The following is a 17,826-nucleotide window of genomic DNA, read 5'->3' on the forward strand; positions in this document are numbered from 1 at the left end:
CTACAGTCAGATGCAGAACAGCTCCATCCCCACAGGGATCTCTGTAGTTGCCCTTTTACAGCCACACCCACTTCCCTTTCTGAATTTCCTTTCTGAATCCTTGGCAACCACTAATCTGTTCATTTCTATAATTTCAGCATTTTAATAATGTACAGTGGAATCATACAGTATGTAACCTTTGGAGATTGGCCTTTTTCACTCCGTATAATCCTCTGGAGATTCTCCCGGGTTGTTGTGTATATCCGTAGTTGATTCCTTTTCATAGCCAAGTAGTATTCCATGGTGCTGTGGGACCACGGTTCATTGAAGCAGTTACCCATTGAAGGAGATCTGGCGTGCTTCAGTTTTGGGCGATTATGAATAAAGCTGCACTAAACATTTGAGTACAGGATGTTCTGTGAACTTAAGTCTTCATTTCTCTGGATGAATGCCCAGGACAGTTGCTGGGTCCTGTGATAGTTGCATGTTTAGTTTAGTTTTTTTTTTTTAATAGCTGCCAAGCTGTTTTCCAGAGTAGTTGTACCTTTTTACATTCCCACAAGCTCCGTATGAGTGATCCAGTTTCTCTGCATGCTTACCAGTGTCACCAATTCTTTTTTTTTAATACATTTATTTATTTATTTATTCTTATTTTTGGCCACGTTGGGTCTTCGTTGCTGCGCACAGGCTTTCTCCAGTTGCCGCGAGCGGGAGCTACTCTTCGTTGCGGTGCATGGGCTTCTCTTTGCGGTGGCTTCTCTTGCTGTGGAGCACGGGCTCTAGGCACGCAGGCTTCAGTAGTTGTGGCACATGGGCTCAGTAGTTGTGGCTCGTGGGCTCTAGAGCGCAGGCTCAGTAGTTGTGGTGCACGGGCTTAGTTGCTCCGTGGCATGTGGGATCTTCCCGGACCAGGGCTCGAACGTGTGTTCCATGCCTTGGCAGGTGGATTCTTTTGTTTTGTTTTGTTTTGTTTTGGCTGCCTTGGGCGTTGGGTCTTTGTTGCTGCATGCGGGCTTTCTCTAGTTGCGGTGAGAAGGGGCTATTCTTTGTTGTGGTGCGCGGGCTTCTCATTGCAATGGCTTCTCTTGTTGCGGAGCATGGGCTCTAGGTGCACGGGCTTCAGTAGTTGTGGCACGTGGGCTCAGTAGTTGTGGCTCACAGGCTCTAGAGCGCAGGCTCAGTAGTTGTGGTGCACGGGCTTAGTTGCTCCGCGGCATGTGGAATCTTCCTGGACCAGGGCTTGAACCCGTGTCCCCTGCATTGGCAGGCGGATTCTTAACTGCTGTGCCACCAGGGAAGTCCTGGTGTCACTATTTCTTGTTTTAGCCATTCCAGTAGGTGTGTGGTGGCCTCTCACTGTGGTTTTTCAAGACAATTTTTTTTTTGACTGAAGTATAGTTCATTTATAATGTGTTAGTTTCAGGTATACAGCAAAATGATTCAGTTATATGTGTAACTTTTCAGGTTCTTTTCCATTATCGGTTATTACAGTATATTGAGTATAGTTCCCTGTCACAGTGGTTTTTAATTTACATTGCCTAGCTAACGATATGCTAGCCATCTTTTCATGTGCTTATTTGCCATCTGTATATCCTCTTTGGCTAAATTGTTCCTTCATGTCTTATGCTCATATTCTCATTGGATTGTTTCCTTTTTTGTTGTTGAGTTTTGAGAGTTCTTTATGTATTGCAGATACTAGTCCTTTGTTGGATATGTGATTGGCAAATACAGTTGACATTTGAACAACACAGGTTTGAACTGCGCAGGTCCACTTATATGTGAATTTTTTCTTTTCTTTTTTCTTTATTTTTTAAAAAATTTTTATTTTATTTTCTTCATTAAATGTGTACTACAGTACTACTTGATCTGAGGTTGGTTGACTCCATAGATGTGGAACTGCAGGTACAGAGGAACTGTGTATGGAGCGCTGACTATAAGTTACACTCGGATTTTTGACTGTGTGGAGGGTGGGCACCCCTAACCCCCACGTTGTTCAAGGGTCAGCTGGATTTCCTTCTAATCTGTAGCTTGTCTCTGCATCGTCTTATCAGGGTCTTTCGTAGATGAAACATTTAAAATTTTGATGAGGTCCAGTTTATCAATTTTTTTTTTCTTATGAATCAGGCTTTTGGTGGCAAGTCTGACAGTACCTAAATTGAACATCTCCCCTAACTTTGCTGCATCTCTTCTTTCAGAATCACCTTTTTCTTATCCTTTGCTCGTTTTTAAATTGAGATGTCTTTTTCTTCAGGATTTATGAAAGCTCTTTCTCATGTCTCAGTTCTCTCGGCAGTGTTCACCTTAGCTCTGGCTTAGAAACTTCTCATCTGGCAGTTGGAGTGAGCTGTCAGTTTCAGGGAGGTTCAGGATGCCCCAGTGTTTGCTGACGCTCTTTGAGTGCTACTGAGTTATGTCCCGGTTTCCTCACCTGCAGAATATGGTCCGGCCTGCCTGGAGGGCTGTGCGCACCGCCATGGTAATGGTTGTGCAAATAGTGAGGGGAACTAACTCTAAGTGGAAGGCGAAATGCAAGGATTATCAAGTGAGCACTTCTCTAGCCTTGTTTTTGCGTCAGCATCTTGCTTGCCAAGGAGGAACTCAGACAGGGATGTCTTTTGGTGTTATGTGCCTAACTTCCTGCAAAACTTGGCAACAGCTTTGAAAAACACAGCCGTTATGGGGTCTCAGTTTTCCTGAGGAAATGTCAGGCTGCACTGGTTTTCAAGTCAGTTCGTATGCTTAAGTCAAGTCTTGCACTTTGACCATGTCTGTTGAATAAAATGTACCATGACATAATCACATGTTTTGCCTTTTCTCAGGTGAGCATGCACGGGAGGCTGTGCAGTGGCCCTGTGTCTGGCTCCGTCATGCCTGGGCTATTTTTGCAGGGTGCAGAGTAGGTTAGTGCCACATGGCCTGGGTCTCCTCTGGCTCCGTCACTCCTTGGCTGTGTGACCCTGGGCAAGGTAACCTCAGTCTCCTCACGCATAAATTGGGACGAACAGTAGTACCTGCCCATAGCATTGTTTGGGACAATTAAATGAGGTACAGGATAGAAAATAGTGAGGCTCAGTAAATGTGATCCACTATTTATCAGAACAAGGAATTATACTTTTCTAAAAGTTTTAAAACGAAAATTAATTTGCTTTACAAATGTCATTTTGAAACAAGCAAGGCCAGCGATCATTGCTTTGTTTTGCATAAGAGCTCCTGCCCGTGGATGAAAGCAGGAATCAGAGAGCTGGATGGACTCAATCCTGAGAGGGTTAGGTGTGGCCAGAACCCCAGTCCTGAGGGTTTCCCCTCCAAAGTAGTACTGCTGTGTTCCTCATCTCAAGCTGGTTTTCTCCAGCATTAAAATTGCGTGCACTTGCATGAACTGTGGAGTTTAAAGGCCTCCCAGGAGAAGGATGTGAACTTGTTCCCTGATGTGCTGCCCTCCCTGTCTCCCCATTTGTAGGTTGCCTCTGGGGTGGAGGTTAGAGTGAAGAGGCCACAGGAACTTTTCTTAGTATTTTAGGAGACCAACTGAAAGATCAAATTGAAAGTTATATTGAACTTCAATGAACAATTCAGAGTCAAAGATGGCATCTTAGCACAGTGGGCTGGTGGAGGAGAACACCCTCCTGGGCCGGCTCTGTCCGTTCTTGAAGCCATCTCAGAGCTGTCTGCAGCCTCTTACACTGAAGGCCTTGTCCCCTGGCCTGTCCCCTTTCTACCTTTGCCCCTGGGCTCACTTTGGGGTTAGGCAGAGGTGGGCAGCTCTGGTGCCCACTCTCAGCTCTCAGGGGGCTCTGTCCCAGCAGAGCGGCTGCCTGCACCAACGAGCTGTTTGTGTCCGAGGTCTCTGCCCGTCACGTGGGGACTCGAGGCCTTAGCAGCATTCATCTTCAGCTCTGTTGCAATGGTGTATTGGGCAGCTTGCAGGTGTGACTCTGCTGTCGCCGGGAGGAAGTAGTGTGGTAAGAGGAAGTGCCATTAGATCTGGTGGTGTTCTCCCTTTACTCCCCCTTCTGCTTATGTAGTGCCTGAGGTATGTGTAATTAAATCAGAACCTCTCACTGCTGTCATTGTCCCAGGTTACCCAAATTGACTCCTGTACTTAGAGAGGAATGGGTGAGGCATATTCTGTGGTTTTCTGTTAGTTGTAGGTCATTTGGGATCCACACCTGGCCATAGACTGTCTGTGGGATGAGCCCTTAGCATCGATGGGCCAAGCTTTGGGCCTAGGGCTTCAGAACCTTTTCTGGACTGTTTGGGGTCTTGTTCCTCCTGATTGTGGATCTAGTTCAGAAGCATTTGGAAAGTTTGAGGCAGTTATTAACCATCTATGCTCCAAATATTGTAACTTTTTTTCGTTGGAATAGTAGTAGCTTGGAAACCTCTCCCTTGCTTACCGTGAGATCTTAAAAAAATCCCACTGGAAATGCATTTCAGACCCGTTCCTCTCTGATTGCTGGCAGGAAGGGGACCTTTGTCAAGGTGGGGGTCCCTGTGGTCTGTGCGTTCCATTTCCATGAGCCAGGGCACAGGATGTGCTATCTAGACCCAGCACGGTTACCTTTACTGATGACAAACAGCCTGCCTGACTTTGCTTCCTCTGTCAGCCTTACTCCTCCGGGGAGATGTGTTTTGAAAGCATGCAGAGCTTTTTTTTTTTTTAACTGGTTAATTATTTTAAATTGAGGTTATAGTTGACATATAACATTATATTAGTTTCAGGTGTACGATGTAATGATTTGCTATTTATACACATTGTGAAATGATCACAATACTTAACATGCATCACCACATGGTTATAAAATCTCTTTTCTTGTGATGAGAACTTTTAAGATCTACTCTTAGCAACTTTCAGTATACAGTACAGTATTATTGACTATATTAACCATTGCAGTACATTATATCTCATGACTTACTTATTTTATAACTGGAAGTTTGCACCTTTTGACCACCTTCACCCATTTCGCCTACCCCCTATTCCCATCTCTGGCAACCACCCATCTGTTCTCTGTATCTGTGAGTTTGGTTTCTTGGTTTTGTTTTTTAGATTCCACATATAAGTGAGATCATCCAGTATTTGCCTTTCCCTGTTTAACTTATTTCACTTAGCATAATGTCTTCAGGGTTATTCACATTGTCACAAATGACAAGATTTCCTTCTTTTTAATGACTGAACAGTATTCCTCTGTGTGCATGAGTGTGTGTGTGTGTGTACACACCATATTTTCTTTTTCCGTTCATCCATTGATGAGTAAATATTTAGGTTGCTTTCATGCTTGGCTATTGTAAATAATGCTGCAGTGAACATGGAGTTGTTGTTTGTTCGTTTTTCTTAGTGTTTTCGTTTCCTTTGGATAAATACCCAAAAGTGAAATTGCTGGATCATATGGTAGTTCTGTTTTTAATTTTTTGAGGAACCTCCATACTGTTTTTCATAGCAGCTGCACCCGTTTACATTTCCACCAACAGTGTGCAAGGGTTCCCTTTTCTCCACGCCCTCTCCAACACTTTGTTATTTCTTATCTTTTTGATGCTAGCCATTCTAACAGGTGTGAGGTGAGATATTGTAGTTTTGATTTGCATTTCCCTGATGATTAGTGATGTTGAGCATCTTTTCACATACCTGTTGGCCATCTGTATGTCTTCTTTGGAAAAACGTCTATTCAGATCCTCTGCCTATTTTTTAATTGGGTTGTTTGGTTTTTTGCTATTGAGTTGTATGAGTTCATGTGGGGTTTTAAACCCTGGAGATCAAACAGGGTGTGATGGTGGACATTGCCATCTAAGTCATATGAAGCTAAGGGCGACAGCCTCCCCCAGGACGGTATACACAAGGGCCCAGGGCAGGAGGAACCCTCCCGCTAGGGAGCTGCTGTAGCTGTACATTTAGCTCTTTTTTTTTTTGGCTGAGCCGTGTGGCTTACAGGATCTTAGTACGGCAGTGAAAGTGCAGAGTCCTAACAACTGGACCGCCAGGGAATTCCCCACTTAGCTCTCATTTCTTCTTATTGGTGTTGTTGCCTTTTCTTTCTCAAGCCATTGGCCTTTACCCTCCTTTCTTGCTTTTTCACATTGTTCTGCCTAGCTTTTTAGCTTTTTCTGCCTTTTCAGGATTTCCCTCTTTCTTTTCCCCTTTTTCTTTTTTTTTGACTTTCCTCTGCCGCCTTTCAGATCTTTTTGCTCTTTTCCTTCTGTTTTCCTTCTCTCTTGCTGGTGTTCTTGTACTTTCACTTCTTTCTGTGTTTGCAGGTGTTGGCATCCTCCAGAGGAGCTGACCGTAATCTGGGCATTATTTTTAACCTGAAATGACTTTTTACAGCACAGCAGGATGCAAGTGTTTGGCTGGTTCAAATCAGTGATTGTAACTGAAGGGAACCCGCCTCCCCCCAGTTTTATTCATTATGAAAAGTCTCACAACAGCATTCAAAGACTTTTAAAATAAACATTGTCATCCCACCTCTCATCTGGTACTCATTTTTCCTGGCATTCTTCTCTTTACCTGTTTACACACCAGTTCTTCCATACGATTAAGCATAATGGTGTCTTCTTCACTTTTCTTGCTCACTAAATCAACGGCAAGTTTGCCATGTCCTGCTTTTTTCCCTTCATGCGGTAAAAGACCAACATGTGTAAGCCTTTACAGCTAACATCTTAGTGGCTGCTGAATTCCTCCCCCTGCTGGCATACACCTGCAGATCCCCTCCACTGGGGGAGATCCCCGCCACTGGTGGGCGGCTCGCTGAGGTTGGGAAGAGAGACCGTGGACACGGTGGGATGTGTGAGGGTTTGGCCGCCAACCAGGCTGAATCCAGGCGTGGCCTCAATTTGCCGCTTGATCCTAGACCGGGTGGTTACCTTCTCTGAACAGCGACATCTTGGGGAATCTGGAATGTCTGGAACATGGAGTGTCTTCGGTGCCAAGCTGAGGATTTTGAACTTCCTGCCTGTCATTGTGGGAGCAGTCACTGGCCAGCCCTCTCCTGGCGGCCAGGGCTGGTCAGTGGTTTTTGCACAGCCCTTGGGTGGGTGGCTGGTGGAGGACAAGATGGGTGGGGACGAGACCTGGAGTGGGGAAACCAGTCTGAAGCTTCTGTGACTGGTGATTCATGATGATGTGCAGAAGCTCCCGTTCTGGTTCCTGAGCCAGAGAACAATCTCAAAGGATAAGGGTGTCTTTTCCCTCTGAGCTCCTGGACGCACCGAAATCCCATCAGTCAGTGAATGGAAAACGACTCTGGGCTGCTGTTCCTTCCCGAACGACTGTGTTGTTTGTGTTGGAATCGGGACTTATTTAAGAGCATTAACATTTCCTTTTTCTAAATCGAGAAAGTGTGTTATCTCTGAAAATAAACTACAGTCCACGTATAGAGGACGTTTAAAGTGCATAAATTTTGATTTTCATTATTGTGTATTTTGGTGATAACAGAATTGAGGGACACTTTTTTTTAGAAGGGTTTTGTGTCCACCTTTGACCAATATCTGTGCTTTTGTTTACAGATTTCCACTGGAAATCCATTATATGAATCTTATTACAAGCAGGTAAGTTTTCACTAGTGTCTTTTTGGATTGAAATTAGAGTGAGTGACTCAGAGACCACAGCTGTGAATTGCAGCCCAGTAAGGCCTTTCGTCCCTTTCTGTTTCCAAATTATCAGCTAGCAGCCAGTGTCATGGGTAATGCTTTTACCTGCTGCTCCGTTGCTGAAGCCTTGTCTCAAGTGTTGCTCCCCAATTCCAGGTAGACCCAGCATACACAGGGCGAGTTGGGGCGAGTGAAGCTGCACTTTTTCTAAAGAAGTCTGGGCTCTCAGACATTATCCTTGGGAAGGTATGTGATGAATGGTAGCGATTTCTGTGGCCGCCCTCAGGGCTCCCCCGGCAGGTGAAGGCCAGCCTGTGCAGACCCCTCTTCATGCGGTCTGTACTCCCCTTGGAAGTGGGCTGGCCATCGCGAGCCTCTCGGGGCTGTAATTGGTAGATCCAAGTGCTCTGATGCCTATTGCCACCCTTTGCTTGAATAGCAGACGAGAAGCCTGAGTGCTCCTGGGATCTTGATAGCTATGGATTTATGTTGGCCTCGGAGCCAGGTGTACCTGGGTGTTCTCCGGGCTCTGCCACTGACCGCTGTGTGCCCCTGGGGGGAGGGAGGGGTGAAGGCTATTCACCTGTTCTGAGTCTGTGGCTGCTGTGGCGTATACATAAGGCCCGCATGTAGCGATGGTGGCTTCTGTTTTGTGATTAAACGGGCAATGATCCGCAGTCGCACTCACGAGCATTTTTGTGTTTCCACAGATATGGGACTTGGCCGACCCAGAAGGTAAAGGGTTCTTGGACAAACAGGTATATACACGTATACACAGAGCAAGTGGAGGGGCTGGGCCAGAGCCCCCAGGCCGGGTCACCTCTGCACTTCCTTCCTCGTTGTCTCCACTGACAAGTATTACTAGTCATAAGTGCGGACATCAAACTGTTAAAATGGGAAGGTTTCATTTTGAAATAAAGGTCTTTTGAACTCTTGGAGCCATCTTTCATGGTTAGCGTATCTGTTAATATTTTGTGTGCTTACAAGCAGTTGAAATGTTTTCAAAACGTTTTATTTTGAAATAACTTCAGACTCTCATGGAAGTTGCAAAAAATAGTTCAGTAAGTTCCCGTGTATCATTTCCCAGCTCTCACCAAAGCACACTGCTCAGAAGCCTGACTCAAAGCTGACCAGTTTTATTGATACCTGCACTTTCTTGTGCCTTTTGTTTCTGTCGTATATAGTTCTATGTAATTTCATCACTTGCATAGATTCAAGTAACCATCACAACAGTCGGGATCAGAACATTCTCAGACCCCGGAGTCTCCCTTATGCAGCCCATTGGTAGTCACACCCTGACCCCTGGCAACCACTGGTTCCTTCTCTGACGTAATTTTGTCATTTTGAGAATGTTCTATAAATGGAATGTTATAGTACTTATGATTTTTAAATGGTCGTATTTTAATTTAGTTCAGTCTTTCCCCAAACTATATTCCAAGGGATGTTGTTCCTGGTGTCTCACTGTCCGTGATCCGACCCGTTGGGGAAGCACCGTTAGCTTTTCCTCCCTCGCTTGAGATTCACAGTGCACATCTGTGTGTTAAGGTTCTGAGGATCTTTGTGTAAGAGAGCCCTGTTAACTTGGCTTAATGCAGTTCTTCTAACCTTACTAATGTCCCCGTTTCTCTACACTCTTCACGGGCATTCTGTAGACATCAGCTTGAGAAAAGCTGCTCTAGTGCTCATCTCTTTGAAGAAGTTTTTAAAACCATAATGGTGTTTACAGTTTTAAAAAGAGTCCGTGTTCTTAGGCCCGTTGATCAGTTTAAAAAAACTAGGTGATGCCACACGAGTCCACTAAGACTGTGGCATGGCCAGTTCTGGGTTAGGAGGAGAGCGAGGAGGAGCCAAGGCCCCTGACGGCCTGGTTCAGGTCCTTTGTCCTTATGTGGGAAGTGAAGTCCACGTCAGGCCACTGGGGAGTAGGGGGGGTGAGTGGGAGATGCTGTGTTCAGTGAGGCCAGGGGGATCCCAGTGAATCGTGAGTGTCAATTCCCGAACAACTGTGTCTATTTCAAACCATTTTTAAAAAGTCAACGCATATGTGAACCATCCTTTAGAGTCTTAAACTGCAGTCTGCTACTTTTACAATCTAGCATTTCCTAAATGTTGAGAGCTCATTATTTTTGAAAATACATTTATTTGAAATTTTACAGTGTTCAGAAAGCTATGGGCTAAGTCCATTTTAGCATATTCATTTAAACAGTGCTCCCAGGGTGAGACCAGTTCTGCTCAACACTGTAAGTGACTTGCTCACATGTGGTCTTCCTTGTTGAAGTAAACTGAAATCCCTCTTTCCCCAAAGCCCACTGCTGCAGACAGCTCTGCCACTGCCGCTGCCAGCTGGGTGGGGTTTACGCCTCCCCCTTTTTTGGATTTGCAGGGTTTCTATGTTGCACTGAGACTAGTGGCCTGTGCACAGAGCGGCCACGAAGTTACCTTGAGCAATCTGAATTTGAACATGCCGCCGCCTAAATTTGTAAGTGTCAAAATCCTTCAAGTTCACGTTCTTCTAATATCATCTATTTATCTATCTCTCCAATGTTTTCTCTCTCCCTCTTTTTAATTTTTTTTTTAAATTGCAGGGAAATTTACATAATCTAAAATTAACTGTTTAAAAATGAACAATTGGGTGACATTTAGTGCATTCACAATATTATGTAACCATCACCTCTATCTGGTCCAGAATATTTTCGTCACCCCAAAAGAAAACTCTACACCCATTAAATAATCATTCCCTATTTCCCCCTCCCCCAACCCTTGGCAGCCACTAATCTGCTTTCTGTCTCTATGCATTTGCCTGTTCTGGACATTTTATAGAGCCATACATCTGGCTTCTTTCACTCAGCATAATGTTTTCAAGGTTCATCCACATTGTAGCATGTGTCAGTACTTCATTCCTTTTCGTTGCTGAATAAGATTGCATTGTGCGGTCTACCCCATTTTGTTTATCCATTCGTCTGTTGGTGGACATAATAATTCATGTACAAGGAATTGTTTGCACACCTGTTTTCAGTTCTTTTGGGTCTATACCTAGGAGTAGAATTGCTGAGTTATATGGTAATTCTGTGTTTAACTTTTTGAGGTTTTCCTCCTTTTTGAAAGCACTTTGAAATGTGTATCCTTATAGTAAACACATCCTCCTGTAGTTGAATTCTGTTCCAGCTACAGTGCAATGTACCTCTTTCTCCTCAGCACGACACCAGCAGCCCTTTGATGGTCACGCCGCCTTCTGCAGAGGCCCATTGGGCTGTGAGGGTAAGTGACCGGGGAAGGCGCCCCTTGGCTGTCTTTCACATGCAGTCGTTTAGCCATTTATGACGTTCAGAACATTTCATAGGACGATTGTATCATCCACTCTGTTTCAGAGTGAGTATGCCACAGAAGTTGGTAAATTAGAGTCTTTTCAAAGGCTATCTATCCCCTTTTCCTATAATTGGGTGTTGCCTACTAAGGCAGTTAGCTAAGTTTCAGATGTTGGATTCTGAAATGTTTACAGTTGAAATCTCGTATTTCTGTGGTTTTGCTGCTTGGGTTGGTTAATCAGGATAGAAGGAGAAATTGTGAGAACTCTCAAGCGTGAAGACTTCCAGGATGTCTTCGTAGCTTTCTTCCTTATTTCCAGCCAGTTTATGCGTTATAATTCTTTCCTTTCTGTTGCTCCTATTGCTTTTTGAAAAGCTTCTCTCAACACTTAATGTGTTTGTTTTAAGACAGGGTGTTGTGGCTGTAGAGCTGTGTTACTGCTTCTAGAAAGAAAAACGAGTGGTGTCTCCTAATAAGTGTGGAATTGACTCCTGAAGGCAACCTGTGTATGGCTTGGAGACAGTCTCCCAGTAATGAGATCTCCTCCCCACTCACTGTGAGCGGGTTGTCACATTTCCTCATTTTTATCTGGCTTAAATACTGACGTTAATAGCAGTCCTGCTATGAAATAGACACCCCTCACCCACCCCCCAGCCCCAAGTGCTTTTTTGTCCCTTTTTATGGGGTTGGTGTGTTCCCTCATTGAAAGGGTTTAGATGGGAGAGGTCCGTGCAGGGACAGGGCAGGAAGAGGCCTCAGGTGACTGAGGGGTCAGGAAGTTGCCTTTGTGAGCAATCAAGCATGTTGCCGCAGTGCCGAAGGATTTCTTTCTCTGTAGTCCAATTGCACGGTGCCTACTTTGAAAAGCAGCTGCTTTGTTGTGAAAAATGGTGCCAAAGGGATCTTATTATTCCTTGAACCATTTTGACCCCTTTCTGGCAGGGGCTGTGTTGAGGCCTCAAGAGAAGAGCTGGCGGCTGAGGAGCCTGTGAGGCCTTGAAGAGGGGAGTCGGGGCAGGAATGGCACCGTGGTGGGGCAGAGAGCTTTGCAGTCCATTCAGAGAAACGGTGACAAGTGTTAACGTTCTTTTCTGTGGTGGAAGTTCCTGGGCTTCCTGAAGCCTGAGCCAGCGAGTCTGACAGATCCGGGGAGAATTCCACACTCTAGGCGGACGCAGGGAGTTGGGATTCTCAGTGCTTATGGTGACTCGAGTACACAGTGTCTGCTTGTGCTCTGATTTCAGTTTTTTCTTTTTTTTTTTTTTTAATTGTGGTAAAATACACATAATATAAAATTCACTATCTTTTTAAAAAATTTTATTTATTTATTTGTTTTTATTTTTGGCTGTGTTGGGTCTTCGTTGCTGCGCGTGGGCTTTCTCTAGGTGAGGCAAGCAGGGGCTACTCTTCGTTGCGGTGTGCGGGCTTCTCATTGTCGTGGCTTCACTTGTTGCAGAGCACGGGCTCTAGAGTGCAGCCTCAGTAGTTGTGGCGCACGGGCTTAGTTGCTCCGTGGCATGTGGGATCTTCCCAGCCAGGGATCGAACCCGTGTCCCCTGCATTGGCAGGCGGATTCTTAACCACTACACCACCAGGGAAGCCCTGTATGTCTTCCTTGGAAACATGTCTGTTCAGATCCTCTGCCCATTTTTTAATCAGGTTGTTTTTTGATATTGAGTTGAATGAGTTCTTTGTATATTTTTAGATATTAACCCCTTATCAGATAAATCATTTGTAAATCTCTTCTCCCGTTTGGTAGGCTGCCTTTTCATTTTGTTGGTGGTTTTCTTTGCCGTGCAAAAGCTTTTAAGTTTAATTAGGTCCCATTTCTTTATTTTTGCTTTTGTTTCCTTTGCATTAGGAGACATCCAAAAAAAATATTGCTATGATTTATGTCAAAGAGTGTTCTGCCTATGTTTTCTTCTAGGAGTTTTTTGGTTTCTGGTCTTACATTTAGGTCTTTAATCCAGTTTGAACTTATTTTTGTATGTGGTGTAAGAAAATGTTCTAATTTCATTCTTTCACATGTAGCTGTCCAGTTTTCCCAACACCACTTATTGAGGACATTGTTGTTTCTCCATTGTCTATTATTGTCTCCTTTATCTTAGATTAACTGACCATAGTGCATAGGTTTATTTCTGGGCTCTCTGTTCTGTTCCATTGATCTTTGTGTCTGTTTTTTGTGCCAGTACTATACTGTTTTGATTACTGTAGCTTTGTAACATCAGTTAGGGAGCTTGATACCTCCAGCTCTGTTCTTTCTCAAGATTGTTTTGTCTATTTGGAGTCCTTTGTATTTAATACAAATTTTAAAATCATTTGTTCTCATTCTTTGAAAAATGTCATTGGTATTTTGATAGGGATTGCATTGAATCTGTAGATTGCCTTGGGTAGTATGGTCATTTTAACAATATTAATTCTTCCATTCCATGAGCACAATATATCTTTCCATCAGTTTGTGTTGTCTTCAGTTTCTTTCATCAGTGTCTTACAGTTTTCTGAGTATAGATCTTTTACCTCCTTAGTTAGATTTATCCTTAGATATTTTATGGTTTTTGATGCGACTGTAAATGGGATTGTTTCTTTAATTTCTCTTTCTGATAGTTCGTTGTTAGTGTACAGAAATGCAACAGAATTCTGTATATTTTGCATCCTGCAACAAATTCGTTGATGAGCTCTAGTATTTTTTTGGTGGTGTCTTGAGGATTTTCTATGTATAGTATCATGTCATCTGCAAACAGGGACAGTTTTACTTCTTCCTTTCCAATTTGGATTCCTTTTATTTCTTGTCTGATTGCTGCATCTAGGACTTCCAATACTATACTGAAGAAAAGTAGCAAGAGTGGGCATCCTTGTCTTGTTCCTGATCTTAGAGGAAATGCTTTCAGCCTTTCACCATTGAGTATAATGTTTGCTGTGGGCTTATCATATATGGCCATTATTATGTTGAATTATGTTCCCTCTCTACCCACTTTGTGGAGAGTTTTTATCTCAAATCGATGTTAAATTTTGTCAAAAGCTTTTACTGCATCTATTGAGATGATCATATGATTTTTATTCTTTAATTTGTTAATGTTGTGCTATTGATATTGAACCATCCTTGCATCCCTGGAATAAATTCCACTTGATCATGGTGTATGATCCTTTTAATGTATTGTTGAATTTGGTTTACTGATATTTTGTTGAGGATTTTTGCATCTATATTCATCAGTGATATTGGCCTGTAATTCTCTTTGTCTGGTTTTGGTATCAGGGTGATGCTGACCTTGTAGAATGAGTTTGGAAGCTTTCCTGCCTCTTAAATTTTTTGCAGTAGTTTGAGAAGGATAGGTGTTAACTCGTCTTTAAATGTTTGGTAGAATTTGTCTGGTTCCTGGACTTTGTTGGGAGTTTTTAAAATTACTAATTCAGTTTCATTACTGGTAATCAGTCTGTTCACATTTTCTATTTCTTCCTAATTCAGTCTTGGGAGAGTATACATTTCTAGCAATTTATCCATGTCTTCTAAGTTTTCCAATTTGTTGGCATGTAATTGTTCATAGTAATCCCCTATGATCCTTTGTATTTCTGTGGTGTCAATTATAATTTCTCCTGTTTTATTTCTGATTTTATTTATTTAGGCCCTTTTTTTTTTTCCTTGATGAGTCTGGCTAAAGGCTTATCAATTTTGTTTATCTTTGCAAAGAACCAGCTCTTACTTTCATTGATCTTTTATATTGTCTTTTTGGTCTCTTTTTTATTTATTACTGCTTTGATCTTTATTATTTCCTTCCTTCTACTGACTTTGGGTTTTGTTTGTTTTTCTTTTTCTAGTATCTTTTGGTGTAAGGTTAGATTGTTTGAGATTTTTCTTGTTTCCTTAGGTAGGCTTGTAGCACTATAAACTCCCTCTTAGAACTGCTTTTGCTGTATACCATAGATTTTTTAAAAAATATTTAAATTTTATTGGAGTATAGTTGATTTACAATTGTATACCACAGAATTTGGATCATTTTGTTTCCGTTTTCATTTGTCTCCAGGTATTTTTTGATTTTCTTTTTGATTTCTTCAGTGACCCATTGGTTGTTTAGTAACATATTGTTTAGAATGCATGTGTTTGTGTTTTTTGTAGTTGTTTTCCTGTAGTTGATTTCTAGCCTCATACTGTTGTGGTCAGAAAGACTGATATGATTCCAGTCTTAAATTTATTGAGACTTGCTTTGTGCTGTAGCATGTGATCTGTCCTGGAGAATGTCCGATGTGCACTTGAATGTGTATTTTGCTGTTTTGGGATGGAATGTTCTATATATATCTATTAATTTCATCTGATCTAATGTATCACTTAAGGCCATTCTTTCCTTATTGATTTTCTGTTTAGATGATCTATTGATGTAAGTGGGGTGTTAAAATTCCCAATTATTATTGTATTACTGTCAGTTTTTCCCTTTATGTTAATATTTGCTTTAGGTATTTTTGTGCTTTATGTTGGGTGCATATCTGTGTTTACAATTGTTGTATCTTCTTGTTGGATTGATCCCTTTATCATTATGTAATGCCCTTCTTTGTCTTTTGTTACAGTCCTTGTTTTACAGTTATTTTGTCTGATGTAAATATTGCTACCCCAGCTTTCTTTTCATTTCCATTTGCGTGGAATATCTTTTTCCAACCCCTCACTTTCAGTCTGTGTGTGTCTTTAGATCTGAAGTCTCTTAAAAGCAGCATATAGATGGGTCTCGTTTTTTATCCATTCAGCCACTCCATGTTTTTTGATTGGAGCATTTAGTCCATTTACATTTAAAGTAGTCATTGATAGGTATGTACTTATTGCCATTTTGTTCATTGTTTTCAGTACGTTTCGGTAGTTTTATTGTTGCTGTTCCTTTTTTTTAAATGCATGCTTTTCTAATTCTTGGTGGTGTTCCCATTTTTTTTAAATTAAATTTATTTATTTATTTTTGGCTGTGTTGGGTCTTCCTTGCTGCACGCGGGCTTTCTCTAGTTGCGGTGAGCGGGGGCTACTCTTCGTTGTGGTGCGCGGGCTTCTCATTGTGGTAGCTTCTTTTGTTGCAGAGCATGGGCTTTAGGCACGTGGGCTTCAGTAGTTGTGGCACGCGGGCTCAGTAGTTGTGGCTCATGGGCTCTAGAGCGCAGGCTCAGTAGTTGTGGCGCACAGGCTTAGTTGCTCCGTGGCATGTGGGATCTTTCCCAGCCCAGGGCTCAAACCCATGTCCCCTGCATTGGCAGGTGGATTCTTAACCACTGTGCCACCAGGGAAGTCCGAGTTCCTTTTTTCTTCTGCTCTTTTTCCCTTGTGATTTGGTGGCCTTCTTTAGTGTTATGTTTGGATGCTTTTCTCTTTTGTGTTTATGTAGATACATTATAGGTTTTGGGTTTGTGGTTACCATGAGGTTCATGTATAATAACCTATGCATAGGTGAGTATTTTAAGTTGGTGCTCTCAGGTTTGAATGCATTCTAACAATTGTACACTTTTACTTCCCCTCACCACATTTTGTTTTTGACATCGTATTTTGCATCGTCTTATTTTGTGTTTTTCTTAACTACTTATTATAGGAGATGATTTTACTACTGGTCTTTTAACCGTCCTACTAACTTTATAAGTGGTTGATCCCTACCTTTACTGTATGTTTGCCTTTACCAATGAGATTTTTTTCCTTTCATAATTTTCTTGTTTCTAGTTGTGGCCTTTTCTTTTCCACTTAGAGAAATCTCTAGCATTTCTCATAAGGCTTGTTTAGTGGTGCTGAACTCTTCCTTTTGCTTGTCTGTAAAACTCTTTATTTATCCTTCAAATCTGAATGATAATCTTGCTGGGTAGAGAGTATTCTCGGTTGTAAGTCTTTTCTTTCATCACTTTGAATATATTGTGCCTGTTCCTTCTGGCCTGTAAAATTTCTGCTGAGAAGTCAGCAGAGTTTTATGGGACTTTGCTTGCATGTAACTAGTTGCTTTTAAGATTCTCTCTTTATCTTTAATTTTTGCCATTTTAATTATGATGCCTTGGTGTGGACCTCTTTGGATTCATCTTATTTGGAACTTTCTGTGCTTCCTGGACCTGGATATCTGTTTTCTTCCCCAGGTTACGGAAATTTTCAGCTATTTCTTGAGATAAGCTCACTGTCCCTTTCTCTCTCTCTTCTCCTTCTGGGACCCTTATGATGTGAATGTTAGTATGCTTGAAGTTGTCCTAGAGGTCCATCTTAACCATTTTTAAGTGTATAGTTCAGTAGTATTAGACACATTCACGTTGTTGTGTAACCATCACCACTGTCCATCTCTAGAACGTTTTCATCTTGCAGAATAAATCTCTGTCCCCATTAAACACTAACTTTCCATTCCCCCTCCCCCAACCCTTGGCACCCACCATTCTACTTTCTGTCTATTAATCTGAGTACTTTAGTGACCTCATGTAAGTGGAGTCATAGAGCATTTGTCTTTTTGTAACTGACTTATTTCATTCTGCGTAATGTTTTTAAGGTTCATCCATATTGTAGCATGCATCAGTGTTTTATTCCTTTTAATGGCTGAATAATGTTCCATTGTATGGATGGACCATTTTGTTTATCCATTGTTCCATTGATGGACACTTGTCGAGAGTATTTTCTTAGGGCTCCCAGTGGCTTCAGCTTGTGGTCAGAGTGGTGAGAGGTTTGCCATATCCTCACTTCCCCTTGCCGCAGGCTTTATTTCCATAGGAGGGCAGACTGGAGGCCCCTGCCCAGACCCTCCTCACTGACAGCTCCCTTTACATGCTGCCCGCATTTTGTATTTCAGAATGGTAGAGGCTGCTATTCTGCATTGCAAACCCTGCCTAGCCCTTCACTCTGTTCCTGAGGAGCTTTATTATTTATTTATTTATTTTTTATTGTCAGACACAGAGGACTTCTTATGCTTAAAGTTGATTTTGATAATTAGTTGCTTACATCTTTAGTTTATTTTTATATTTGGTTCTTTAGTTGTT

The 17,826-nt window shown here is 42.3% G+C and overlaps 1 protein-coding gene across 13 annotated transcripts in view; it reads left to right on the forward strand.

Moving 5' to 3' along the window:
• Positions 1-17,826, forward strand: part of EPS15L1 (epidermal growth factor receptor pathway substrate 15 like 1) — a 101,236-nt gene that overhangs the window by 14,423 nt on the left and 68,987 nt on the right. For 9 of the 13 annotated variants that reach the window (XM_036846901.1, XM_036846895.1, XM_036846897.1 and 6 more), the window contains exons 2-6: positions 7,477-7,518; positions 7,717-7,806; positions 8,271-8,318; positions 9,944-10,039; positions 10,756-10,818. In XM_036846901.1, coding sequence (XP_036702796.1) covers positions 7,477-7,518; positions 7,717-7,806; positions 8,271-8,318; positions 9,944-10,039; positions 10,756-10,818 — 339 coding nt within the window. Of the gene's footprint in view, positions 1-7,476; positions 7,519-7,716; positions 7,807-8,270; positions 8,319-9,943; positions 10,040-10,755; positions 10,819-17,826 lie in introns of those variants that run through there. The other 4 variants (XM_036846894.1, XM_036846896.1, XM_036846900.1 and 1 more) reach the window with 4 other exon arrangements.

Source organism: Balaenoptera musculus, chromosome 3 (assembly GCF_009873245.2).
Source record: "Balaenoptera musculus isolate JJ_BM4_2016_0621 chromosome 3, mBalMus1.pri.v3, whole genome shotgun sequence".
Classification (NCBI taxonomy): Eukaryota; Metazoa; Chordata; class Mammalia; order Artiodactyla; family Balaenopteridae; genus Balaenoptera; species Balaenoptera musculus.